At 46.2% G+C, this 27877-nt stretch overlaps 1 protein-coding gene across 4 annotated transcripts in view; it reads right to left on the reverse strand.

The window, feature by feature from the left end:
• Positions 1-27877, reverse strand: part of STAT1 (signal transducer and activator of transcription 1) — a 590542-nt gene that overhangs the window by 532218 nt on the left and 30447 nt on the right. For all 4 annotated transcript variants that reach the window (XM_086955384.1, XM_086955383.1, XM_086955382.1 and 1 more), the window contains exon 4: positions 15010-15108. In XM_086955384.1, coding sequence (XP_086811510.1) covers positions 15010-15108 — 99 coding nt within the window. The remainder of the gene's footprint in view (positions 1-15009; positions 15109-27877) is intronic.

Consider the following 27877-nt stretch of genomic DNA (forward strand, 5'->3'; position numbering starts at 1 on the left):
AAAGCGAGGGAGTAGGACTCAGAGTAATGCAATTATCGTAAGTAATTGAAGCAGTACCTGCTTTTGGTCTCCAATAAACTAAATTAACAGACAGTATGGCTGTCTTTTGATTACAATCACCAGTACCAGTATTTATTAAATCACAGAGAAGAAATCTATATCAAATGTATGATCAATTAATGTAGTTTAAAATCGGGCTGCATTCAGTCTAGTACCTAAAAAGTCAGGTATGTCCACTCGGTAAACATCTACAGAGCTCGTTACTAGACCAAATATTACTTGACGATTACTCAACATCGCCATTGTTAACATTAATCAAAATATAAAGGAACTGACTAACACACGTATTTTATGATATAAACCTATGTTTTCTGACAAAAGAACTCCATTTACCCCAGCCTGAAATTCTGAAAAGGATTCCTAGGAGGTGTAAGTGGATTTAATACTGCAGATTTCTCTGCAACGAGTGCAAAGAAATCCACAGTTGTAAACTGTACAAATGTGGTGGGAAGTGGGTGATACAAGGCATGCTTAGCACTATAAATTTGGATACGCCCACAAACATGCATATTTGTGGATGCTCACAGTGTGAAATCTGACCCTTACCTACTCTGGAAAAAGTTAGAAATGTACTTCTCTGACTATATTTCCATTCCTCTCATGTTTATTTTCCTCCCTTCGGTTAGCTTGGGATATAAAAGTTTTTGCTGTGCATTTTCCTCTCCGTTTCCTTACGAGCAGTTCTTCCCATCGCCTAATCACTTCAACAGCAAGCACCTCCCCACCCTGTCGAGCCTGGACTTAGTAATGATCTTTTATGGCACAGTATTTCACAAGATCTTCATATGGTAAGACTGGAAACTTTACAAACCTTAATTTACAAACAGTTAACTCTTCCTAATAATTAATTGTATGCTCTTGTTTTATCTGATGTTGGTTTGGGTTACGTTTGTCCACTCTTCTGGAAGGGGAATTACAAAAAGAACTCTTCTAGAGTGGTACATCAGGAGAAATGTTTCTCTCTACTCTGTATTCCCCTGTCCCCATTTCCCTTAGCCAATGTTATTTGACTGTGTGTTGTAATAGTCGCACAGCTTAGTGGGAGGGAAACAGCACTTCCTGACTGATTGCTAGACCACCCTTCTTCACTGGCATCAGTGCTGAGTAAAATCCATTACAAGCTATTGCCCAAGTCCCTGATAAAAATCAGTTGAAAACAGCTCAAATCACAGAGCCATATTTATTGAACAGACTGAATCAGTTACCATGGACTTTGGAAACAGAGAGCGTAGTTCCTGTATCTACAATTACAAACACTCTTCCTAATACTATCAGACAGGTGAAAAAGGCATCAAACTAATGCAATTCTTCTTAAGCTTTGGCTGCTCTGGAAAAGTTTTAGGGGGATTATCAATTATTAATTACCAACAAGAGAGGGAGGATTAGAAAAGGATCACTCCTGTATCCCCAATCATAAATACAAGAAACAACTAAGGAGTGACTTATTGAAGCTGTGGACACGAAATTAGAGTCAGACAACCCATAGGGCAAGAAATTCTTCCACCTCCTAGTGAAAAAACAATAATGGAACCCAACAAAGGAAAAATAAGTGAAAACACATACAAAAGAAAATCCCTGGTGGTCCGTGCTCGCTAAGGCACGTCCAACCAGTGGATGAGTGTGAAAAATAAATATTTGTAAAAAAATTACCATAAAATATGGTTGCTGCACCCTAGTATTTCCAGGGGCTCAGAAAAAAGCACGGAATTACAGTGCTGGCATCTGAGGGCTTAAGCGGGGGAGGCTGTCTTCACGCTACTGCCATTTGCTAGTAACGGCTCGCCTCCTGTGACCTACTAAGTCCACTGCCGCCGTACTTTTCACACTCATCCACTGGTTGGACGTGCCTTAGCAAGCACGGACCACCAGGGATTTTCGCGTCACTGGTCCTGAAGAAAGCTGCATGAATTAAAAAAGACAGCTGAAACATGTCGACCTACCTTTGAAGTGATATAAGTGGTCAATAATATTACCACTCATAATATCCTACACATTGTTTTTAATAATATTGGTTGACCACTGAATAAAGTGATTTTGGGTACAACTAATATTTTTTAAATCACTAACACCTGCACTTATGCACATACACTAAGTCCAATTCACAAGAACCTGCTCCGCTACAAATCAGGCGTTGAAGCACACTGGAGGGACATTCGGGACCTCCAGTGGGAACCCCGTGATGAAGCATGTCACCACTAGGGTGAGTGAGGGTTCTTCTTAATTTAACACTAATTGTTTCTTTTGTATGTGTTTTCACTTATTTTTCCTTTGTTGGGTTCCATTATTGTTTTTTCACTAGGAGGTGGAAGAATTTCTTGCCCTATGGATTATCAATTATGCCAAGTATTCGTGGCACAGCACTTTTTACATCTAATATCAAAACTACAACAATTTAAATCTCATGCAGGTATAAGAGAATTCATACAGTCTGACTTGCCTAAGAATACTTTGATCTGGACGCTGTTGATAATTAATCAGAGCACTTGGTTACAGCACAATGCTATCTTCATTGAGTAGTTTTTAGCTTGTTTTTAGTAGATGGAACCCTTCTGTTTCAGCTCACACTGGTCTACTTTGAAGCAAGTATCTTGAAATACCCTAGCCTGCAATACTCAATTCACGTAACTGAGATCTGAGGCAGACTGGTGAGACCACCACGGTTTCAGAAAAGGCTTGAGCTATGGTGGCTGACCGTCCTACACCTCCTATGGATTTACAAATAGAATACAAACAGAAACAATGAAGACATAAAAGAAAAACATTCCTCGCTGCTGGATTTCCTCTGCTCAGTCAGAAACTTCAGCCCTGCGCCATCTACAGAGGAAGAACCTATGCAAGTTGGGAACATCAAGAGATAAAAAGGAAAATAGACATACAAAGGAACTCTAATTATATTGGGAAAAATATGGACACTTTAACAAGACGCTGACCTTAGTTAGAGGAAAACACTGCTGCTTGATCTTAGATGGCAGACCCAGGTCAAGTATTGGTTTCGCATCCGCTGGGAGTTGGACTTTTTTATTTTGTTTGCTGGGTTCATCTCTCCAAGCTCTGGGATCCAGCCTTGGTAGCTACACTATTGGATTCTGGAGTATCATGGTGTTACACAGGCCTCAATTTCACCTAGATTAATAATATTTGCATTGGAAAAAAGACCCAGAAGAAACCTATTTAAGGAAAAGATGGAACACCATTCACTTCAGGAGAAGTGGGCACCAAAACAACATTTTTTGTCATGGCTGCAGATGTGGGTCATTGTGAACAAAATTGTTTATATTTGATGGATACACCACATTTTCAGGAGGGGTTGAGTATAACATGCCTAAGACGCCTCAACCCACAAATGGAATGCATCAATTCCTATATCCACTTTAATTTAACGTTTTACAAGAAGTAGTGTTTCTCTCCTGGGGTTAACCTAGTTGTTCAAGAACTGATTTGTGGTTCAGTGACTTTAGGCCAGTCAGCTTATTTATTTCAGAGGCCGTTAGTTCTCCAAGGGAGTTCTTTAAGGTGGTTAGCACCTGTCTCTCCCCCATGGCCACCAAAATGAATATGCTACTTACCAGTATGCATCTGTTCTTGGCATGTAGGGCTGCTAACATTCATATCTTAGCATTAGATCGCCGCCTAGTGTTGGGTCCGGATGATCGCACATTGTTGTCCTGGAAGAGTCTTCGAAGTGTCCTGAGATAGGTGGCTCCTCCCCTGGACTACAGTGCGCATGGGCATCGGCTCCATCCCCAGATTGTTTTTCGCCATTGTGGCAGAAGATGGAGTGTAAAGTGTAAATGATGTCCATGCTAATGATTGAATACAATAGTATATCTGCAGCTGCGACAGGCACCGGGGAGGAGGGTGGGCGATATGAATGTTAGCAGCCCTACATGCCAAGAACAGATGCATACTGGTAAGTAGCATATTCAGTTCGAGGCATGTGGGCTGCTAAATTCATATCTTAGCATAGAATATATAGCAGTCCCTCCATCAGCGGCGGTTGCCCGTGCCAGCTGCAGAAACCTGAAAAAGTGTTTTGAGAACAGCCTGTCCTACAGCAGCTTGCTGCTTGGAATGCACGTCAACACAGTAGTGTTTTGTAAAGGTATGTGGTGTAACCCACGTGGCTGCTCTGCAAATGTCCTCTAAAGGAATGTTCCCTAGGAAAGCCATGGATGCCCCCAATTTGCGTGTGGAGTGCGCCCTTGGGGGTATTGTTAAAGTGCGCTTGGCTTTGTGATAACAAATTTGGATGCACTTAACAATCCATCTGGCTATTCCTGCTTTGGAAATCGGGTTGCCTTTGTGTTGTGGTGAGAAGGCAACAAAAAGCTGTTTTGTTTTCCTAAAGTGTTGTGTCCTGTCTATGTAGTACATCAACGCCCTCCGTACGTCTAACGTATGGAGCATTCTTTCCGCCACCGTTTGCGGGTTTTGGAAGAATGCCGGCAAGTCTATAGTTTGGTTGAGATGAAACTGTGACACCACCTTTGGAAGGAATTTGGGGTTAGTACGTAGCACTACCCTATTTGGATGAATTTGAATGAATGGCTCTTGTATTGTGAGCGCTTGTAGCTCACTAACACGCCTCAGTGACGTAATAGCAATCAGGAAAGCTACTTTCCACGTTAGGAATTGTAGTTCACACGAGTGTAGTGGCTCAAATGGTGGTCCCATCAGTCTGGTGAGGACCACATTGAGGTTCCACACCGGAGCTGGCGGTGTTCTTGGGGGAATGACTCGTTTCAGACCTTCAAGGAAAGCTTTAATGGCAGGCACTTTGAAGAGAGAGAGATGCTGCCTATTTTGAAGGTAAGCTGCGATGGCGGATAGATGTATCCGAATCGAAGTGAACGCTAGCTTGCACTTGTAAAGATGCAACAGGTAGCAAATGATGTTAGGGATAGATGCATCTAGCGGGTTGATGTCATTGGTGGTGCAGTAAATGACAAAACGCTTCCATTTTGCCGCATAGCATGCTCTGGTTGTTGGTTTCCTTGCCTCCTTGATGATGTCCATGCATTCAGGAGGTAGGTTGAGGTACCCAAACTCTAAGACTTCAGGAGCCAGATCGCCAGGTTGAGCTGTTGCGGATCTGGATGCTGAATTTCTCCATGGTTCTGCGTCAAAAGCCTGGGCGTGAGGCGCAGTCTTTGATGCGGAACCACTGAGAGTTCGAGGAACGTGGTGTACCAGGCCTGGCGCGCCCACGTTGGAGCAACTAGGATGAGTGTCATCGAGTGCTGCCTTAGTTTTTTCGCCACCAGTGGTATCAGAGGTGTCGGCGGAAAAGCGTACGCAAATTTGCCTGACCAGTTCATCCATATCGCATTGCCCTGCGATTGCGGGTGTGGGAACCTGGCGGCGAAGCTTTGGCATTTTGCGTTCTCCCTTGTGGCGAACAGGTCTATCTCTGGATGACCCCACCTTTGGAAGTACGGCTGGAGTACTGATGGATGTATCTCCCACTCGTGCATTTGATGGCTGTATCTGCTGAGCAGATCCGCCATCTGATTGTCCTTCCCTGGGAGGTGCTCCGCCATGAGGAAGATGTTCCTCTGAATGGCCCACTTCCACATGCTCTGAGCCAGATGAGACAGCTGCGGTGAGTGGGTGCCCCCCTGCTTCTGGATGTAGTACATCGCGGTCATGTTGTCCGTCCGGACTAACACCACTTTGTTGCACAGATGTACAATGAAGGACTTGAGCGCCATGAAGATCGCCATCAGTTCTAGATAGTTGATGTGCATTTTCTGTTGCTGCGTTGTCCATAGTCCCTGCACTGTGAAATTGAGCAGATGAGCTCCCCATCCCTGGAGAGATGCGTCCGTTGTTAGGACAATCTGTGGCACTGGCTCCTGGAACAGTCGGCCCTTGCAAAGGTTGTGTGGAGTCCACCAATGCAGAGAGTCGTATGCCCGACTGGTAACCAACACTAGGTCTGTTAATTGTCCCTGAGCCTGTGTCCACTGATTCACTAAGCACTCCTGGAGCGGGCGCATATGCAACCGTGCGTGAGGGACTATGAAGATGCAGGAGGCCATCATGCCTATCAACTGCATGAACACTCTCGCTGGAAGTGAGTGTTGTGGTCTGAACTTTCGGATTAGAGATTGCATGCTCTCTATCCTGACTTTGTTTGGTTGAGCTGTGGCCGTCAGGGTATCGATTGTCGCACCTAGAAACTGCCGGACATGTGCCGGCTGAAGATGCGACTTTGGGTAATTCAACGAGAAACCCAAGTCGTGAAGGAGGTGAATGGTGGTTGACATGTCTGCGGCGCACTGCTGTTCCGACTTGGCTTGAACGAGCCAGTCGTCCAGGTAGGGGTAGACATGGATGTTCTGCCTCCTGAGGTGCGCTGCCACTGTCGCCAGGCACTTGGTAAACACCCTTGGGGCCGTGGTGACTCCGAAGGGTAGGACCTTGAACTGATAATGCCTGCCTTGGATTGTGAATCTGAGGTATTTTCTGTGGGACGGGTGAAGTGGAATGTGGAAATAAGCATCCTTGAGGTCTAAGGTTGCTAAGAAGTCCCCTTGGTTTAACAAGGGAAGAATCTGTTGCAGTGTAAGCATATGGAAATGTTCTGACAGTATATACAGATTGAGGGGACGGAGATCCAGAATTGGTCTGAGAGAACCGTCCTTCTTTGGAATAAGGAAGTACAGGGAATATACCCCTGTGCCTTCCTCCCCCACTGGCACGAGCTCGATTGCTCCTTTTTGCAGCATCACCACCACTTCCTGCTGCAATAAGTGCAAGTGCTCTGCGGACATAGGCCTTTGCCTTGGTGGAATGTTGGGTGGAGTGGATTTTAACTCTAGACAATAACCGTACTGAACAAGTTGTCGCACCCACCTGTCTGTGGTGATGTTGAACCAGACGGGCAGGAACTGTTGTAGTCTCCCCCCGACAGGTGTTAAGTGGTCGGGGGGCAGTGACAGAGAGTCACTGTTTGCTTGGGGTAGAGGCGCGTGAGTTGTTGTTCCCTCTGCCGCGTCCTCTGGTGCGGTTTCCTCTGTAGCCCCCCTTGTTCTGTTTGGGGTACGAGGATTGTGCTCCACCTCTAGAGAATTGTGACTGCTGACCCATTTGTCCTCTGGTGACTCCACGTGCACCTGAGCGACGAAAAGTATTGCCACGAAACTGTTGTGATTGAAGGGCCCCCATAGATTTGGCAGTTTCGGTGTCTTTTTTAATTTTTTCTAGGGTGGTGTCAACATCTGGACCAAACAGTCTATCAGGATTGACTGGTTGATTAAGTATGGTTGTCTGAATGTCAGGTTTAAACCCTGATATGCGGAGCCACGCCTGTCGTCTCAGCATGACGCTAGTGTTAATGGTCCTAGCGGCTGTGTCCGCGGCATCCAGTGCACACTTTATGGCTGCGTTGGAGATCAGTTGTCCCTCCTGTATAATCATTTTGGTGCCCTCTTGAAACTGTGGAGGCAGGTGTTGCACAATTTGCTCTAGGGTGTCGTAATGCGACCTATCATAACGTGCCAATAGTGCCTGTGTATTTGCAATACACCAGAAATTGGCAGCCTGCGCAGCTACCCTTTTGCCTCCTGCCTCTAGCACCTTGGACTCTTTATCCGGGGGAGGAGCTTCACCCGTTGTTTGGGAGTTGGCCCTCTTTCGGGCATTTGCGACCACCAGGGAGTCAAGAGGCAACTGTCCCTGAATGTATGCAGGGTCTGCAGGTGCTGGTCTGTACTTTTTTTCAATACGTGGATTGACCACCCTCGCCCTGGTAGGTTCTTTAAAGATGTCCGCCGCATGCTTGAGGACCCCCTTGAGCATAGGCAGTGTCTTTACATTTCTTTCTGAAACTGTAAAAGTGTCAAATAGAAAATCCTCTTCAACAGGGTCAGCATGCATGTCCACATCATGATTAGCAGCTGCCCTTTCAATGAGTGCATGGAAACCTGCAGAATCCTCAGTTGGGGATGCACGTGTACTGAAAGGCTGTGGGTCTTGTCCCACATTATGGGTGTCTTGGTCCCCAAAGTCATCAAATGAATCCGGCTGTGCATCTGGTTCATTAGCTGGGAAAGTGTATTGGTCATCTTCACCATATCCCTCACCGTCAGAGGGGTCTGGAGACGGAGTTGGGCTCCCTCTTGGAGGGGACTGGATAGGTTCCATGAGGCCTGAGGCGTCCTGTGGATACTTTTTCTTCTTCAGGGGGATGACATAGGAGTTCACCGGCTGCGAAGTTATCTTCCTTTTGTAAAGGGTCAATTTGCCTGTATTAGCGTCGATAAAACACTCCGAATCCTCTTCTGAGTCGATTACTCGACCCGAAAATGCCCCTGCCGTTGAAGAATCCGACTTCTTCGGTGCCGATTTTGTTGCGAAGGCCTTCGGCGCCTCTTTTGGCGGCAGAAGGTAGAGGAGTTTACTGGCAGATTTGACCGGAACGTCTATCGCCTTCTGTGGCGATGGCGTCGGCGCCGACGAAGCAGCGGCTTTCTCCCTAATTCTCTGTAGTGAAGCAGCGACGAGGGACGTTTGATTCGCAGTTGCCTTTGGCACCGACGAGGAATCCTTGATCTTGCCTTCGGATCCGACGTTCTGTTGGCCCTTTAGAGTCTTGGACGATGATGCTGCGTCCGCCGCCCCAGAGGCCCTGGATCGATGCGCAGATGTGGCAGCTTTCGATCCGTGCGATTTCGACGGCTCCGTTTCTACCACGCGTCCGACCAACGTCCCAGTTGGCGTCGGAGCCGTGCCGCTGTCCTTGGCGGGCTTTGCCGGCGTCGTAGCGGTTGACCTGTGCGTTCCGCCCTTTTTAGAGGATCCCTCCTCTGGCACCGATTTTGACACGGTGGAATCGACAGATTTCTTCGATCTCTGTGGACCGGAGGTCGAGGGAGTCGATGAAGCAGCGTTTTTATTTGATTTTGGTGGTACGGCCGCCATCTTAGGGACGCTGGAGTCCTTAAGTTTCAGTTTCGGTTTCGGTTCGGCCATCTTAGGTGTAGTCGATACCGTATGTTTCAGTTTCGGTTTCGATACCGTCTGCGCAGTCGTCCGTGGCCGGGCCTAAAGGCGGGGCCGTGGCTTGCGCGACGGGGTCTTGGGTAAGGCCGACAGGCGATCCCGTGACCCGTTCCATTCCGTAAACTTCGGGGCATAGCTCATCCCCTGAGCTATCTTCCACGGCCCCATAAACTTCTTCGACGTCCCCTACCTCGTCGACGTTTTCAAGGCCTTGATCCACGACTCCGTCGTCGTCCTCCGGATCCGCCTCGACCTCCGTCTCGGGCGGGGAGATTTGAAGATGACAGCTCAGGCCCTCTTCTTCTTGGTCGTCGAAGATGTCGTCCGGTTCCGGGGCCGTTTGGTAGGCCTCCAGGCGCACCGCGCGCCGAATCTTGAGTGTCTTCTTGGACCTGAAACTTGCACAGGCTCTGCAGTTTCCTTCGTTATGGTCTGGTGAAAGGCATTTGTTACAGACCGGGTGCGCGTCTATATGTGGGTATTTGGCCCCACAGAGCGGACAGAGTTTAAAAGGACTCCGCTCCATGCCGGAAAAGTTGCTGTCGAGTCGCGATGAGAAGGCCTCGAAGTCCGAAGAGCAAAACTCCGCTGATTCCGGCTCCGAGAGACGGAAGAACTCGAGACCGCACGCAAACAATACCGACGTAAGAAATACAAGGCCTTTTGGCCGAATAAAGTTATGTTTTCTCGGTTCCTACAGAGAGACGTCGAGACCGCATCCGAACCCAATGGCGGAAAAAAACAATCTGGGGATGGAGCCGATGCCCATGCGCACTGTAGTCCAGGGGAGGAGCCACCTATCTCAGGACACTTCGAAGACTCTTCCAGGACAACAATGTGCGATCATCCGGACCCAACACTAGGCGGCGATCTAATGCTAAGATATGAATTTAGCAGCCCACATGCCTCGAACATACTCTTACTCATTTCAATGGAGCTTTGTTAAGGCCTCTCAGATGTTTGTCATAATAATTTCCAAGCATTTTATGATCTTTTTCCGAAGCCGGTTTCCACTCCGCAGAGTATTTTCTCCTTTTCTGGTCCCATACTGTCCTGTTTTGCCCACATGTCCCTCGAGGAATCCTTAAAGGTACTGGTCAATTGTAAGTCGGGATCTCCGCTCAAACCTTGCCCCCCGGCCATTCTCAAAATGTCTGTTTCGATAGAGAACTCCACTGTGAACAGCCTACTCAACGAATCCCTTGCTTAGACAGTAGTACCCTCCGGATGCAAGCATTCTTTCCTACTCACCCTACTTAAGAAGCCCGCAGACCATCATAAGATTCTTAGCAATATTCGGTCCATCCCACTTCTCCCCACTTTGGCAAAACTGGTGGAAAACAATTTGACTAGACAGCTCACGCAGTTTTTGGAAGAAAACCAGCTGCTCCACGATTCGCAATCAGGTTTTCGCTCTGGATATAGTCCTGAGACCACTCTGTTTAAGGTTTCTTGATATATCAAACCAAATCTTGATCTAAACTCCACAGTTATGATACTGCTTTTGGATTGTAGTGAGGTCATAGAATTAACTGCAGACATTGCTAAGTTAGCAATAGTTTGTTCAAAGCACTATCTAGCTCTTGCTTTTTGACCCATTGAAATGTATGCTGAACCTCAGTGTATTCTAACTGTGTGTATCTCGGCTTTCAACCTTTCTCATTCAGCATCTCCAAATTATACAGCTCTCTGCTGCCCGTCTAATCCTGAAAATCACTCCACGTTTTTGATATCAAGTAATTTGCTTCTGATTAACAGAAGGATCCAGTTTAAGGACCTCAGTGTTGCCTTTAGGATTTTCAACCACAGGGGACCTCTCTATCTTAGGCGCTGCTTTAATTTGACTCTTCAGGCAGAATGTATGCGTTCTAACAACCTCAAATTGTTTCAAACTTCCCGTATATTAAGTTCAGAACAGGAGGCCGATCTTTCACCTCCCTGACTGCCAGGCTGTGGAATGCTCTTTTGAAATTGCTTTTAGAGAAGGATTAAGAACACTTTTTTTAACTGTTCTATTATCATTTCTGAACCTGATTTCTGGATTCTGATGTTGTGGTTGATCTTTTCTGTTAGCGCAGGGATGCCATGTGGGGTAGGTATGCACTTTAGAAATGCATTGTATTGTATAGCTATATCTTCCCCGCACAGAGAATATAACTAACTTCAAGAGGTATTCTCTGAAATGTGTGTGGAGAGGTTACCCCACACACAGGGAGAATGATGTTATAAAAGAATTTGTGCCAATAGAAGACTCAGCATGGTAGACTATATCTCTTATTAAAAGAAGGACACAGGCTTTGAAGAAATACCTGGAGAATAATCTCGACAAGCAATTTAATAGATATTCTACATGGTCAGCTAGGGTCCTCATCTCTCCTGTGCCGAAAGCTTAAAGAGATCTTCATACCTATAAAGATTACAGAGAATTGACTTCTAATGCTATCGCCAATTGGAATAGTCACCTTTTGCCTCTTATATCCGTACCATTGAACCAGATACAAGCTGCAACGGTCTTTATTAAGTTGGGTCTCACAGGTGCTTAAACTCTGGTGAGGAACATAGTGGATGATGAATGGAAGATGACATTTAACATTAGACAAGGGCATTACCAGGTATTTGTAATGACCATAAGGCACGGCAATGCTCTTGCATATTTCCAGCATTTGTAAATGACATATTCAGAGATATTTTGGATATCTATTCAATTATTTGTCAAGACGACACATTAATATTTTCACAAACTTTACAGGAACATTGAGTTACAAAAGATTATCTACTCATTCTTTATATGCTATATTGAAGAAGCATATTTTTGAAGCTAAATAAATGCCCTTCCAAGGGTTCATTATTTTGGACAAGGCAATCCGTGTGGATCAACTAAAAGTGTCAGCAGTTCTTAATTGGCCGATGCCACAGTCAATCAAAGATATCCAGTGATTCCTTGCGGTATAAAAATTTACGTGGAGTGGTCCTAGGAGGATGGGATTACCACCGAACAGTTCAGCATGATGTGCTCTTTGTGTTATGTTATGTTATGTTATGTTAATAGTTTTTTATAAAGCACACGTACAACCAGGGGTTTCATGGCGCTAACTGACAGAGGATCCAGATGGAAGGGGAGAGTGCCTAAGCTGATGAAAAAAGTCAGGTCTTAAGCTGCTTCCTGAATGCTGAATGGTGTTCAAGGCATCTGCTTAGTCCTCTCCCTAGGTTAGGGGGAACCCAAATTCATCACCTCTCACACGGCTTGATATATTTCCAAGCTCCCTTTTGTGCAGTAGCTATACACTCTTTAGCATGTAAAGGTAAAGTTGCTTTTCCAAAGGTATGTGAGGTGGGTGTGTTTCTAGGGGCTAACTCCACTACGCCACGGAGTCAGAGTTTTTGCATGAACTCCGCGTTTCCAACAAAGCGCAGAGTTGGCAAAACTCTGCAAACTCCACAAGAGGAGCGGAGTCCGCCGCCCGGGCTTACTCTCTATACTCCTGCATTTAGTGCTGGGAACTGGTGTTTGCAAGTAGTGTTCGTTCAACGTTATTTTCAAGTTACAGGGCTGGGTGTGAGTTTACCCTTAGCCAACAATGCATGAGGAAAAGACTCCACCTCAGATTGTTTTCTTCCACCACTAGGTTTAGACATCGAAGTGCCAGCTCTGAGACCGATAATTTTTCTTCACCAGTGAACTTTGGTGTCTCCTATCAGGAGTTCTACCCCAGCAACGAGAAAACCCTAGCAATCTTTGTAACCAGACCTCTAGACTTCCATTTTGGAAATCATTCATCTTCGATGAACCGTGATGGAGGACATCTCACTGGACCACAAATAGGGACCCTGACTGCTGATCGGGGTCAACGCCGCTCTCAGGGATTCAGGCTATATTTGGTAAATGACTGTTCTGGGTTTTATGGGGAGAACATCTGGTTCTGCCCCAATTTCAAGGTCATCATGTGACTACAAACCAAGTTTGAATAAAAATAACTTGCAAATGCCGTAACACTAGATGGCAGAATGCAGAAGATGTGCGGCTACAGCCACAAATGCTACAAACAAATATTTACCCCTTTGTACATCTCACTTAAACTAAGGTGAAATTTGTTTGGGGACTGGAAACTAAAGACATATTCTATATCGGCTTCTATATTACAGCGTGCTGATCCAAAGCTACAATACATTGTAGAAAATGATGCCTCTTCTTTTGTTGTGGGGGTGATTGTGTTGCAGAGAAATCCAGCAACTGAGGCTTACATCCAATAGCCTTCTTCGATAAGCAGACATAGGCTGTAGCCTCTGTCTGTATTGGGCTTCTGAGAGGGCTGAGACCCTAGCTTGGTTTCTTCCCTCCCGGAGTACGTCAGACCATCCTGCAAGCTTCTAACTTGGCAAGACTAGACTATGGCAATGCCCTATATCTTGGTGCTAAAAAAGGCTAGCATCAAACGCTTGCAGAGGCTTCAGAACGCGGCCGCTCGTATGCTAGTTGCTCTTCCTAAATTGCACTCTGTGGCCCACGTTCTTGTGAAATTGCATTGGATGCCAGTCGAAGCTCGCATCCAGTTCAAGGTGCTCTGTATTGCACACAAAATCCTGCCGACTTCAAGCCCCAGAAGGGCTACTGGGCCTGTTGAAGCCTTATCAGCCCAGTAGAGCCTTACGATCGACCAATCAAGGTCTAGTCTGTGTCCCTCGTGTTAGAAAAGCAAGGGCGGGGGCCGGTCTTAAAACAAACTCAATAAAAAGATTTGAAAATTGAAATCAACTTCAGCATTTAGATGATGGGAAAATATATGAACTCGAAGGAGCTGCATCTTTTGTAGATGATCCTCAGATGGTTGGAAAGTGTCAATAAGTACACCCTCACAAACCTGGCCATAGAAGGGAGGTGGCTTGGTGTAATATCAGGATTGTGCATGTCTCACCAGTAGTTGTGGGCAGACGAAGATTTCCTCCAGCCTTACATTTTACTTGTGCTTCTTTCACTGGAAATTTAGTCAGTGGTGACTCGGGCCCCAGCTCAATAAGGGGCTTTTTCGGAGCAAATGGGAGACACTTCAGGGTCGTTTGCAGAGGGGCATCCATTTAGGCAGACACTTACAGAGCCTGCTCGCCTACCACCATTGAGTGTTGTAGGACTCTTTGGTCTGCAGTTCAACCACCATTTGCCCTTATCCCTCACATTTGTTATTTTTTTCACTTTGGTCCCCATAAATTTAGAGAGGTTTAGGCTGTACCTTTTTCTTCCACTTTCTTTACCAGCAGCTGCTACCTCTGAGTATTTGACAGTTCTTCCCATCTCCTGGTTATCGGACAATAAGCGCCTTCACTTTGGAGCCTGGCTTTCCCGAAGGTCTTTTACAAAACAGTATTTCACTTGCTCACCATGTGGGAAGAAATGGAAACTTTACACCCCTTACCTAAAATGCTTTTCAGCCTGCCTAATAAATAAGTATGTGCTTTTTTACCTGAAGTGCTGTAGTTGGTGTGCGCCCCCTTTGTAGCCCTCCTTCCTGAAGAGTGGACAGGCAGCTCTCTTCCAATGTGGCACATCAGTATGACAGTTTCTCCCTCAACCCCCTATTCTTCCATTACTCCTTAGCCACTGTAGTTTGATTGTGTGTTATTTTAGTGGTCTCACTAATTAGTGGGAGAGGAGTTGGGGCACATTATCGCCAGGTTCTGCCAGTAATTATTTCCTGTATTTCTGACAACTGCACAGCTAAAATCTTTCAGAAATGATCCTCTTTTATTTATTTCTAGTGTAATGGGGGAAGCACTTGTAAACAGAGGAATGCAGATTTCATTTTATCCTAACAAATATTTTGTGCCAGTATCTGTGCATATTTCTCGTGGGCTATGCAACAGAATTTTAAAAAACATGTTTCTTCTCAAAAGTACTAATTCTGACCAAAATACTGCAATATGTTATGCACTGCTCTAGTAGTTTACCTGGTCACATTCACGGGCATACTGCAAGATTTTCCGTTCTTCTTTCAGGCGGTTGCTAATGACCATAGCCATTTGCAACGGGTCTTCTTGAAAATGATCCTAAAGTAAAAAAAATATATATATAGGTAGATGACTATGCAACACTTATTACAATTTCAGATTATAGTTACCACTGCAGCCTTCACAATGTTTATGAATATATTCAACATAATAACATTCAAAGAATGTTCACGTAACAAGCTGTTGAGTGGCGTAGATAGTGTGCATGCTGGTCCAATGCCATATGGGAGGCATTTAAATAGTCATGGCATTTCCACTCCTCTCAACCTTTAGCAGCATCCTGGTGGAATTTAAGGATATGGTCTCATTTTTCCAACATTGTTTCAGCAGGAGATTCTATTTTTTTCTTTTCAGAGCATACATGAAACCTTGTGATTAATACACATTAGGCTTTTAGAAAAGCTTTTGTCACATTGATGGCTTATTTCTTCTGCTCATTTGAATCACCGAAAAAACAAATTCTAGCATGTCATGTTTTTCAAAGCAGCATTGCTTTGATATAAGGCCTCCATCTGTCGCTCTAATCTCTGGCTCTTTCAGCATCACATCCTCAAAATGACTTCGGCTGACTGCGGAACACAACAAGGAAGCCATGGCCAATCCTAATGGCCTAATCCCAATGGCCAATCCTCTCCCAACCACACTAGTCCTTCCCACAAACAAGTCATTCCCACAATGTTCCATAAGCACTCTAAAAAGGGAAATCTCTACCATAGCATTACCATACTGTTCGCTCACGCAAAAAGACAGGCAAAAGAACAGGTAGAGATCACCAACTCCCCAGATTCCCCCACCCGTGCTGACGAGTGTGTACTCCGCCCTGCAGTTTCCTGTTCAAATAGGTTTGCTTCACTGGTTATGCATGACATAATCACAGATGAAGCACCCCAGCTGCCAAGCAGATCACAAGTACAAGGCAGCGAGGAACAAACACTTGCTTCGCATGACACCGTTCAGCTTATTGACACCCTTAGGTCAGTGTTAGCATCCATGAGACACATGATTGTAGATCTCACCGCACTGGTCAAAGCTTTACTACCAACGGTCCCACCTCGTCATCAGCATGTAAACCAGCATCTCCTTCAACACCAAAAAAAGGAATCAACAAATAAGATGCCTCCAGCAGAAAGGGCTAAACGAAGTGGAGCGGTCACTGCTCTTTTATTTCCCTCTATAAACTCTGCCTCCCAAGTCGCGAAAGCAGATTATCATAACAAGGCAAAGGCTAACACACTTAAAGATTCCAGTAGCCCAAAGACCTATGCACCTATTGAGCGCCTTAAACAAACTGCCCCTAGAGCTCGGTTAGATCAAGGAAGCTTCAGCTGTTCATCAATAGGAATAAACACTTTGGTAAAACTATGCCAGCAGACCTATCACCCACACGCTGCCCCCGTTACTTGGCCCTAACATATTTATGGCTAATGTCCCTAAGCTTATCCCAACAAACGCCCATAAAAGTTAGGACTCCTTAACAAATAAAGTAATAGTAATACACTGGATTTGCCAAACGTTAGGCTGTCGTTCAGTGATACGCGAGGACATAATTTTTGCCCGAAGATGGTCGTCCCCTACGCAATCACATGACTACATTGAACGTACACTTTGTACCACTGATCTGGCAGAGAATCTTCTCGCTTTAGAATACCTAACTTGCCCCCCCCCCCCTCATCCATACAGTTCAGCCGTACACGAACACTTACAGGGGGTGGGTAAACTGACATCTTAGAGAGAGGGACATTCCTAGAAGTCGATTGACTACAGATAGCTCACCTAAGTACTACCATTGTAAATGTAAATGTAAATGTATTGGCATTTATATAGCGCACTACTTACCCGTAGGGTCCCAAGGCGCTTCGACCGCTGCGAAACCCTTCCTGGCTTCCCTGAGAGATGGTCCCTTAATGGGTATCTCCAGGGTGAGACCAAGCATCCCCGGCGGTCTGGTGGGGCCGTTAGTGAAGATGAGGCAAGCTAATGCCCAGAGTTGCCGAGTGTGATCGCTGATCAGAGTGGGCACCGAGGAGAGAATTATCGAGTCCGCTGACCCTGGTCCAGAAACCTGCCGCGTCGGGAATCGAACCCTGGTCCCGGGCCGTCCTCTGCTCTCGGGTCTGCCGCCTCTAACCAGTGAGCCACACTACTTCACCATGAGCACCATGTGTAACCCTAAAATCTTTTCATCCCTCCCCGATGTACAAGATCTAGCAACAACTATTCCAGGGGACCAAGGGCCCAAGTTACCACCCTGAAACAGCACAGAGGACACACGAGATGGGATCACGTACATCATTAGATCATACGGAGATGCCTGATCCCCCAACGCAGTTAAGCCAGTCACCATCGATAAACGCTAACCTTGCTTTGGTCCCTACTCCTACCAAGCTAAAGATTATATCATGGAATGTAGCTAGCGTACATAATCAATCAATCATTACATTTGTAAAGCGCACCACATACCCTGAGGGTCTCAAGGAGCTGGGGGGGGGGGGGGGGGGGTTGGAGGGGGTCTGCTACAGTTCGAAGAGCCAGGTCTTGAGGAGTCTTCTGAAGGCCAGCAGGTCCTGGGTCTGCCGTAGGTCAGCGAGGAGCGTGTTCCAGGTTAATAAAATCCCACTCCCACACTGGAACAAACTCATAGAGGGATTTGATATCTGTATTTTCCAGGAGACTTGGAGTTTGGAGCCACTATATAAAACAGGCTATGCTTGCTTCTGCACTCCAGCTACCACCATGGGGAGAGGGCGTCTGGATGAATATTGCTCTAGGCAGCAGAGTTGATACGCACCCAATCATAAACCACGACATCCTGAGACTCACCACCAAGGGCCCTAGGGGTGGGGACATCTTAGACCTGTTCAATGTCCATATTAGAGGTACTAAGGGGGGCAACCCATCGTCTACCATCAGTCTTTTGGAACACGCTATATCCAGCTACTCGCCATGCACTAGAATTGCGATTGCAGGTGACTTCAATTGCACCTTTGAGCCTTTGAGTTCAGATGACTTGCTGGAGCATGAACGAGTTGATAGTAACTAGGCTGTCCCACCACTTAATTTACCCCCATCAAAAGATGGACCAACTTAGCAATTCAACTTAATGCACTAACAACAGAGTTCGGCATTAGGGTAGTTAATGGTAGCCCCCTGGGTGTCCGAAGAGGTTCTAACACCTTTAACAGAGTCGGCTGTCCGTCACGCATCGACTATATCTTAGTCGATGCGAAACTGTGGGACAAGACGACTGATATGTTTGTGGGCACCACGACTAATAGTGATCATAACCCTTTATGCATGACAATAAAGAACCGGTGGGCTCCACTACCCCATCCTCAGATTAGTCGGGCTTCTAATTTTATCACTGATATTGTCCCCTCCAATTGCAAAAGGCACCTAAAGTGGCACATGGTCTCCTTGCAAGATTCCAACTTAGCGGCTATCCGCAAGACTTGTCCAGAATACAGCAGCGCTTCAGGCCGCAGTCGCGGACATGGCCGAGAAGGGAAGCAGTCACATTCATCCATTCTTGCACTGTAGATTTATTGAGCTCCTACTTTCAATCACCTTGCAGGCATAACAATTTGCGTGTTCCCCCCCAAAAAACAGCACCCATGGTACACTAAGAACTGCATGCTCAAAAGACAGAACTAAACACTGCCCAACGGTTAGAACGGCAAAGAAAGAATACAAGGTTGCTTTGCATAAAGCAAAGATCGAATGGGATGAAATGCACTGGCAGGAATTGAAGAACAGGAACCAATTTTGGTCATTAGTGAGCCGGGGCAATAACAGGGACTTAGGTACTTTGCCCAACCACATCACCTGCCACGAATGATATGACCACTTTGTGAAACTATATTCCACCTGAGAGAATGGATGTCTGGAGGAGCCATGTGGCCCCACAGACGTCTCTCCAGTAGAGAATGCTAGTGATCCCTTTTTGCTGGTCGAAATTGATGCAGCAATGAAGAAACTAGCCCCTTCTAAAGCTCCTGGACCAGACGGACTTCCAGGAGATCTATTCCTGTCTGACCCCAGAGGCTGGTCGTTTTATTTTTACCTATTGTTCAATGCTATAGTTGCAGGTTGTCCAATCTCAGAATCTAAGAAAGGCGTCGAAGTGGTCCCGATTTACAAAAAAGGTGATAGGGAAGATCCCTCAAATTACAGGCCCATAAGTCGGAATGACGTAATGCAAAAGGTGTTAGACAGGGTCCTCTTACAGAGAATTCAATCATGGCCATTACTGGGACGATCAACCAGATTTTTAGGCTAATGCTTATATACCGGAAAGTTGTGGTAATTGGGAAGGGCAGCCTTTACCTTGCATTTATTGACTTAAAGACTGCATTCGATCTGGTACCCAGGACCAGATTGTGACAGATCCTTAGAGATATGGGCATTCCACCCCTAATCCTTAACGTATTGATTTGCCTCCATGAGGGTAACTACGCCCGGTGAGATGGGGAGACCAAGGACAGTTGACAGACCAGGTCCCCGATGGCATGGAAGTGCACCAGGGATGCGTCATGGCCCCCACCCTGTTCTCTTTATACGTGAACGGGGTGGTGAGGTTTCTCCAAGAAGACCCAGCTGACGCCCTAATCCTGCCTACGCTCCTGTTCGCCGACGACAACTTGTTGGTGTCGAAGACCTCAGTTGGTCTACAAAAACGAATGAACAGATACCAATCTTTCTGTGACTCCCGGAGCTTAGTCATTAATACCACTAAGACAAAGCTCATGGTTCTTAACCCCCATAATCTCACGCTGAATAGTACACCCTGGAGAGAGTCAGGACGTTCGTATACCTCGGCATTCGGCTCTCAGACAAAATGCTTTGGAGGCCCCATTTAGCTAATATGCTTATGAACCATAAACGTGTGGCCCGGGGTACTAACCAAAGAACATCGTCCCTCGTATAGCAGGCCAGTTGCCCCAGCCCTGGCAGTTTGACGCAAAGGCAGTTAGTTAGGCTCTCTATGGAGCCGAGCTATGGGGGTTTGAGAATGTAGACGAAATTAGTAGGTCTGAGCATAACACCTCTAATGCACAATATGGGTAGGCAGCCGTTTAGACACATTGCCAAGCTCCACCCATTGCTTGTCTGGGCATGCCTAAAGCAAACCGCAGAGCTCATTAATTATGCCACAGCTCTAACTGAGGTAATGAACTCAGACGTGGACCATAGGCTCAAGGATTTCAAATGTGAGGAAAACCATGATACTACTTGGCCTTAAAGAATCGCTGGGCATCCAAAACCCCTCGAGCCAGGCGGATCTTAAGCGCCATTACTGGGATTGGATTAACAGTCAGGAGCTCAGTAAGCCGAATATGGGGAGATTAACTAATGAATTTCTTACATTTAAGCAGACTAGACATCTGGAGCCATACCTAGATGTGATCCAGGTCCCTCGGGATAGGGCTCTATATATTCAGTTTAGGTTTGGCTCGCTCCCCGTCAATGCTCTAACATCAAAATGGCCCTCAGTTGAGATTGAGAACACAACAGAAAGTTTCCCTTGATGTGGAGCTCCGTGGGATTGTGTCATGCTTACAACCACGCAAGGTCCAAAGGGTTAAAACCAATTTGCAGTGAAATGGGCACCCGCGACCACCGGGTTGCTCTATGCATCTTAAAATCCGACCCAATCGTCCTTTTTTTCTTGTGGGGTCGCTAAGTTTTTAAGCCATGTTTGGTTAGTTAGGCATAAAGCCCTGCGTGGGGTGACAACCATAGGCCTTGTGTGACCCCAGAGGCAGTCAAAAAGCTGTGTGACTCTGCATTTACCAAATCGCAGATTATATCGGAGATGTCACCACAAACCTAGATTGGCTTTACAGATGGACATAGCACCTGCACTTCATATAAATACTGCTGCGATGAAATGCGTTCTTTTTTACCATTTTTTTTATACTTCTCTTTTAACTAATGTGTACATGTTATGGAAAGTATTCGAAGCAACCTGCATGCAAACTTTTTAGATAAATGTTTTTAATGATTCCTGTTTTATGCTCTATAGGATTACACAACGCCAAAAATGCAGTGTAATCACATTTCCAGTGAATTTCTTTATTCAAAGACTTATCACCATCAAGTAGATGTTTTTATTTACTGTACAACTGGCGAACAATGCTTTTATGATACATCTTATCGAAATAAAGCTATTGATTTATTGATTAGAGGTAGAGATGAATACTTTATCCCCAAAACGATTCACTTCAAATTTTGGAGTTACATATCTAATTTTGTTACGCCTGTGATGCTATTTTGTAATGACACTTCCCGAATGATTCATATAATTCTGTATAATTTTCCATTCATTTTGGTACACTCCTTTTGCCAGATGAAACTTTAGGAAAGTCTCTATTATGTTGATTTGTATGTCCCTGACTTTGTGTACTTTACAAGGTTGAAATGTCTGTTATATGTCCATTTGCAATGCTGCTGACATATTTCTAAAACATTTTCCTGTTTGTAACTAATATGAACAAATCTACACAATCTTTGGTTGTGCCCCCTTAAAAACTGATGTGGTTTTTAATTGGTTTTGGTGAAAGGGCAGTGTTTGCCCTTTAAATCTTTATTTCACTCTATGACCCATTAGAAGGCTCAAGCCGAAACGCGTAGGTCATCTTTGTTTGTATGAACCTCTGCACTTTGCTGTACATGGCCCCGTGACGAACAGAGGCTTATTCAACAAAAAAAATTAAAATGACCTCTTCGCAAAGGATTGTGTTGTGCCGTTATTCTGTTCACCCTCGGGACAGGTGGTGAATTGGAGAATGTTTTTGCATGAAGGCTGAGAGGAAATATATACATCACCTACTGGCGGCCGCCAGTAGGTAGTTATAGTTAGAACCTAGTTTCCATAGGAAAAGCATTTTTTGATTTGCTAATAACTTTGGTGTCGTTTGACAAATCTTCGCGAAATTCTCCAAAAAAAAAAGTCTATCCAGGTCAGCTCCTATCCTGAAAGTTTGGGGGTGATTTATCAAGCGGGGGCTGAGATAAAAGGGGGTCCCAAAACGCGTTTTCTCAATGTAACTTTCTATAGGAAATGTTGCCCGAACTGCTGAACAGAAGTACCCTAAATTTGGTAAAAATGTAGAGCTTAGTTCAGAAAGCGACCTTTTTTTTAATGGTGTAAATCAGTTCAGTAGTTTTTGAGAAATTCAAAAAATAATAGTCAAAAAATGTTAAGTTGAAGAATAGAGTCCCCTTGAATCCTGAGGGTCCCTGGGGGCCCACTAGCCCACCAGGTACGTCCAGTAAGCGCCACAGAGTTGCGTTGCAGAGAGGTGTAAAAAGGGGCGTGGCCTCGGACCACCTCTCTGCAACGCGGCTCTGTGGCGCTTACTGGAGGTACATGGTGGGCTAGGTGGCACCCGGGGGGACCCTCAGGTTTCAAGGGTAATTAATCCCCTAATTTAAAACCAGCCAGGGAGAGCGTTTGCACAGTGGTGAAGGGAGGGGGCGGGCCTGATGTGACATGTGTGTACTTATGCAATCACTCTGCCAAAATCCCAGCACTTATAAATTCACTGTTAGAAACGGGACCCTGGCCGGCCAAGACTCGCGTCGAGGTCAGTCAGGGATCACCATTTCTAAAGTCAGGGCAGGGGAGTCACACACCAAGGCAACCCCCACTCGCCCTCTAGGTAGCGTGGCGCGAGCAGTCTAGGCTAAACTTGGAGGCGGTATGAGTTAAGTATTTGCGCACGCACCCCAGCAACAACACCCAAGGCCCACCACAAAGAAAGACTCTACACAAGGATATATATCAAAAATAGCCTTTGTATTTATAATAAACAAAACACATTAGATAACACACGCAAACTGTACAATGTGCCAGAGGCACGGGCAGAATTTACAAGGGGAATTATGTACAGGACAGGGCCACATGGACCACTGTCAGGTGTAGGCACTTGTTAGATAATAATACTGGTAGATATACACTTATGTCGTAAACATAGAATGATTAGCACCAAAATTATAAATGCTACACACATCCAGTAATCACTGGAAAAGTAAGGACCTCCTACGCAACCCTAACTGCTCGCTGGGCTCGTAGAACAACTGCGGGCAGTGAGCCTCTCTGGGCTCTGAATCGGGAATGCCCTGAGCCACTCGGGGCTCTAACTCACTTAAAATGGCACTCAAAAACAAGTAATGCCCCCAGGAGCCTATCGAGGTTCCACGCAGCAGTGCGCGCGAGATCGCGCTACGGGGGAGGGGCGGACACCGACAGTGTGTCCAGACGCCCCCTCCCTTTCCAGGCACTCACCGGGTGTCTGCTGGCTGGAGGCGTCTCCTCGGCGGCCGGCGCGAGGCTCTCCTTCACTCGGGGAGCCTCGAGGACAGAGCCGGCTGCTCCTCTCGCCTCCCGCCTGACTTTGTCTCGCTCTCCCTCCGCCTGACTTCCGCCGGGGCCGCCAATGGCAGCGCGGCCCTGGGGGTCAGGAGGCGGGACTTCCGGGTCGTCGCGGGCAGCGCGGCGGCCCGTTCCAGGTAGGCAGGCGGCTTCTCAGTACCCGAGGAGTGGGCTCCCTCGAGGTATTTACAATCCCAAGTACGGGGCAATGCCGGGTGGGCACCGGCCTCAAAAAGTAAAGATAAAGCGAGGTGGCACTCGCTATTGCCGAAAATCGGCAAATCGGCACGATCAGACGGGCAGATGCCGGGTGGGCACCGGCTGCACACAAAGCGCTCCCAAGCGCTTAGGGGCTACAGAAAGCGCGCCTAGCGCTAGAAATATCGGCAAAGCGCTGGGGCACAAGGAAAGCGCTCCTAGCGCTACAAATCCAGATCAGGGCGCCTCCAGGCACAGGAACAGCTCCAGCAGGGTCTGGAGGCAGGCAGAGGGGCAAGGCAGGGCCAGAGCCAGCACACTGGGTCTCCAGGCAGGGAGACAAGCCAAGTGGCGGTCCTCTTGGCCCCTGTAGCAGCAGCAGCCCCCTCTGGCAAGATCCTAGGCAGAACCAAGAATAGGACAAATTGCATGGGGACACAGCCCCTTCTTATACAGCAAAACCCCTTTGTCTCAAGGGTGCAGGGAGGGGAAAAACCAGTCGCAGCTGGTTCTGAAGTACTCTGTTTACCTCAACCACCCTCTCTATTCACTGGCAGGGCTAGGGCCATCAGTCGCACTACAGGGGGTGGAGCCAGCATTGTCTGGGGAAAGTCCAGGCCCATCAGGGACCAGGGGCACTCCTCCCAAGCCATCAAGCATGCTGATCTCACACTCACCACCGGGCAGACCCATCCAGCCTTCCTGGAGCCAGGCTCACCAGCCAGCTCCAGCCAATCACACTGCAGGCATATTTTCCATTAATATGCCAAGTCCACGAAATGGCATTTCTACACATGCCACACTCACACAACATACATCATTGCAAAGCATTCATTCCCACGAACACGCACATACCAAATTCGAGCATGCACTCCCCACACATCAGGAATTACTAGGGACACAGACATTCCCCATGCATCCCTATGGGAGAGCAGGCCAGCCTAACTACATGCACGCACTTTACTCTGGGACACAGAGAAAAAGTACGCACAGACCAGAAAATCATCCACGCATCTCACAGATTAAAAGCAAAAAGATTAGGGGTGAACCTGCCTTAAGGGCCAAGTCCAACATTCACCATGCACTCTCTTTGCAGCACTCTAATCATCCAGTCACTACCCATGCAATGACCCATGCGCTAACTCATGCACTGCTACAATACCCTGAACGGTACCCATGCAGTCAAGCCATCGCCCTGTCACTACTTATGCACTCCTCTAATCACCCAGCGCACCCCATGTACTTATCCAATCACTCCGCCAAAACCCAGGCACTTATAAATTCATCATGTACTCTACTTGAGGACTCTAATCTTCAAGTCAGTAAGCATGTATTCATGGAATGACCCAGGCACTAACACATGAACTGCTAGAATCCCCTGTGCACCACCCATGCAGATCTCTAACCACCTAAACAGTACTGATTCACTCCTCCAATTACCCAGTTTGTACTCATGCACTCCAGAAATCCCTGCCACTACCCATGCACTCCTCAAATCCCCAATCCAGCATCATGTACTTATCCAATCACTCCGCCAAAACCCAAGCACTTATAAATTCACCATGCAAAGTGCTTGCAGCACTAATTATCCAGTCAGTACCCATGTACTCATGCAATGACCCAGGCACTAACACATGCACTGCTACAGTAGCCTGAACAGTACCCATGCAGTCCAGCCATCACCCTGTCACTACCCATGAACTCCTCCAAACACCCAGCACGCACCATGTACTTATCCAATCTCTCCGCCAAAACCCAGGCGCTTATAAATTCATCATGCCCTCTACTGGAGGACTCTAATCATCCAGTCAGTACCCATGTACTCATGCAATGACCCAGGCACTAACTCATGACAAATACAGAGGAGGTCATGCTAATCACAGGGGTACCCCAACGCATAGCGTTCCCTAGTGTATGTAGGTGTTTTCACTGTATTCGAAGTGTCTTTTAGTATAGCACTGGCTCCGGTCCTTGTTAGTCAGTCAGTTACCACCAGTGCCCGTTAGTAAGAAGTTGGGGGCACAGGAGGAGTTTCTCCTCCTCTGTTGGTTCTTTCTGCACATCTCTTGCTTCTTCCTGCACGTTTCTTCATCTTTCTAGACTTCTGTTGCCTCTTTCTATATTTGTCTTGCTTCTTTCTGCGCTTTTCTTCCTCTTTCTTCACATGTCCTACCTTTGTAGGCATAGTTAGAAATTAGCATTTAAAAAACACTGAAAAAAACATAGGTTTCAGGTAGGTTACTGTTAGAAATTAGCATTTAAAAAAACCTTTGAAACTCACTGATAAAACCATAGGTTTCAGGGGCTTTATAGTTAGTTTGACATTTCACTTGTACAAAACCATAGAAATTCCCCTGTTATAGTAAGTTCAGCTAACTATAACTTGCGCCCCCGCAATGCACTGCTGATGACGCCACATATTACATCATTCATGACCTGTTCAGTGACATCACTGATGATATCTCAAATGACATCACTGATGACATCATGCAGTGACTGTGTTTCTGTATATAACGCCCCTGAAACCTGTTTTTTCAGTGAAATATATATATATATACATATATATGTATATATATATATCGTTGCAACTTCTGTTCACCACGGCGATTCACACCAAACAGAAAGGAGGACCCCAAAGCAGCAGATGAGTTTCAAGTGGGAAGATTTATTTGCTCTCACAAAATGGTATTTCAGGCATGACGCGTTTTGGTTAACTGGTAACCTTGATCACATAGCGACACTGCAGTTAGTTACATCTTTAAATACACATTTTTTCAAGCATTGTGGTCATGTGACAATAAACAGTGAAAAGATAATTCTGTTGACATTATGTCCTTACATATCAGTAGTGACCAGCTTATACATTTGAATAGGTTCTGACTGTTGATGTTATATATGTATATTTTTTGCTGCATAAATGCATTATATAACAATGTGCAACATTTTGCAATAAATAACTAAAAACTATATGTTTGTAGATTTAATTCTCATTTTCATTATATTGTTTGCAGCATTATAAATTGGGCGCAGAATTTTAACTATAATGAAATTGCCAGCATAAATGCCTGGGAATATTTTGTGCAATATGACGCAAAGGTTATGTAAACATCTCATAATCATGATTCTATACAATGTTTAATATAGAATAAAAAATATGGAGCTAAAACATATCGGCATAAATGCCTAAAACCAGTGTGTGCAAAATTACGCTTTTTAGTGCAAATTGTATTTTTGTGCAAATGCTGCAACTAGATAAGTTAGTTAATTTAATTAATACACAACCAACCAATTTTAACAGAACCTGTATTCACAATGTAAACTGTCTTAATTAATTCCATATGAGCTAAAAATTGGGTTACATGGCATTAAAAATCCAAGCCTGGAAATCTAAAACCACCCCCCCTAAAAAGCTCATAAGTTATTAAAATTCATTAAGTCAACAGAAAGTGCATAGTGCTGTGCATATATGAACAAATAAGTGCAATTTAAAAAAAATGAGAGGTTACTGATTGACATATTCAACGCGAGGCGTTGGTGGAGATGCAAGGAATCCACGGGCAATCCAAACAGCAAGGCAGGTTTGTCAAGGTGTCCCACGAAGTGCAGGGCAAGCCGGTATTTGATCACCCGGTCGTTGGGGGCGGGGCGGGGAGGGAGAGCAGCCCAGGTGGAACGGGCGGGGTTACTGGGACTCCTGGGAAATGTAGTCCCAGCCCTCTTGCTCGCAGCCCTCAGCCCCTGTCTTACCCCAGCAGCAGCTAACAGCCCACGAAGGAGAGCGCCCCTCTGCGAAGCGGGACCCGCGCAGCGGGTTCCGCGAGGCGTTGGTGGAGATGCAAGGAATCCACGGGCAATCCAAACAGCAAGGCAGGTTTGTCAAGGTGTCCCACGAAGTGCAGGGCAAGCCGGTATTTGATCACCCCGGTCGTTGGGGGCGGGGCGAGGAGGGAGAGCAGCCCAGGTGGAACGGGCGGGGTTACTGGGACTCCTGGGAAATGTAGTCCCAGCCCTCTTGCTCGCAGCCCTCAGCCCCTGTCTTACCCCAGCAGCAGCTAACAGCCCACGAAGGAGAGCGCCCCTCCGCGAGGCGTTGGTGGAGATGCAAGGAATCCACGGGCAATCCAAACAGCAAGGCAGGTTTGTCAAGGTGTCCCACGAAGTGCAGGGCAAGCCGGTATTTGATCACCCGGTCGTTGGGGGCGGGGCGGGGAGGGAGAGCAGCCCAGGTGGAACGGG

Source organism: Lissotriton vulgaris, chromosome 2_1 (assembly GCF_964263255.1).
Source record: "Lissotriton vulgaris chromosome 2_1, aLisVul1.2, whole genome shotgun sequence".
NCBI lineage: Eukaryota > Metazoa > Chordata > Amphibia > Caudata > Salamandridae > Lissotriton > Lissotriton vulgaris.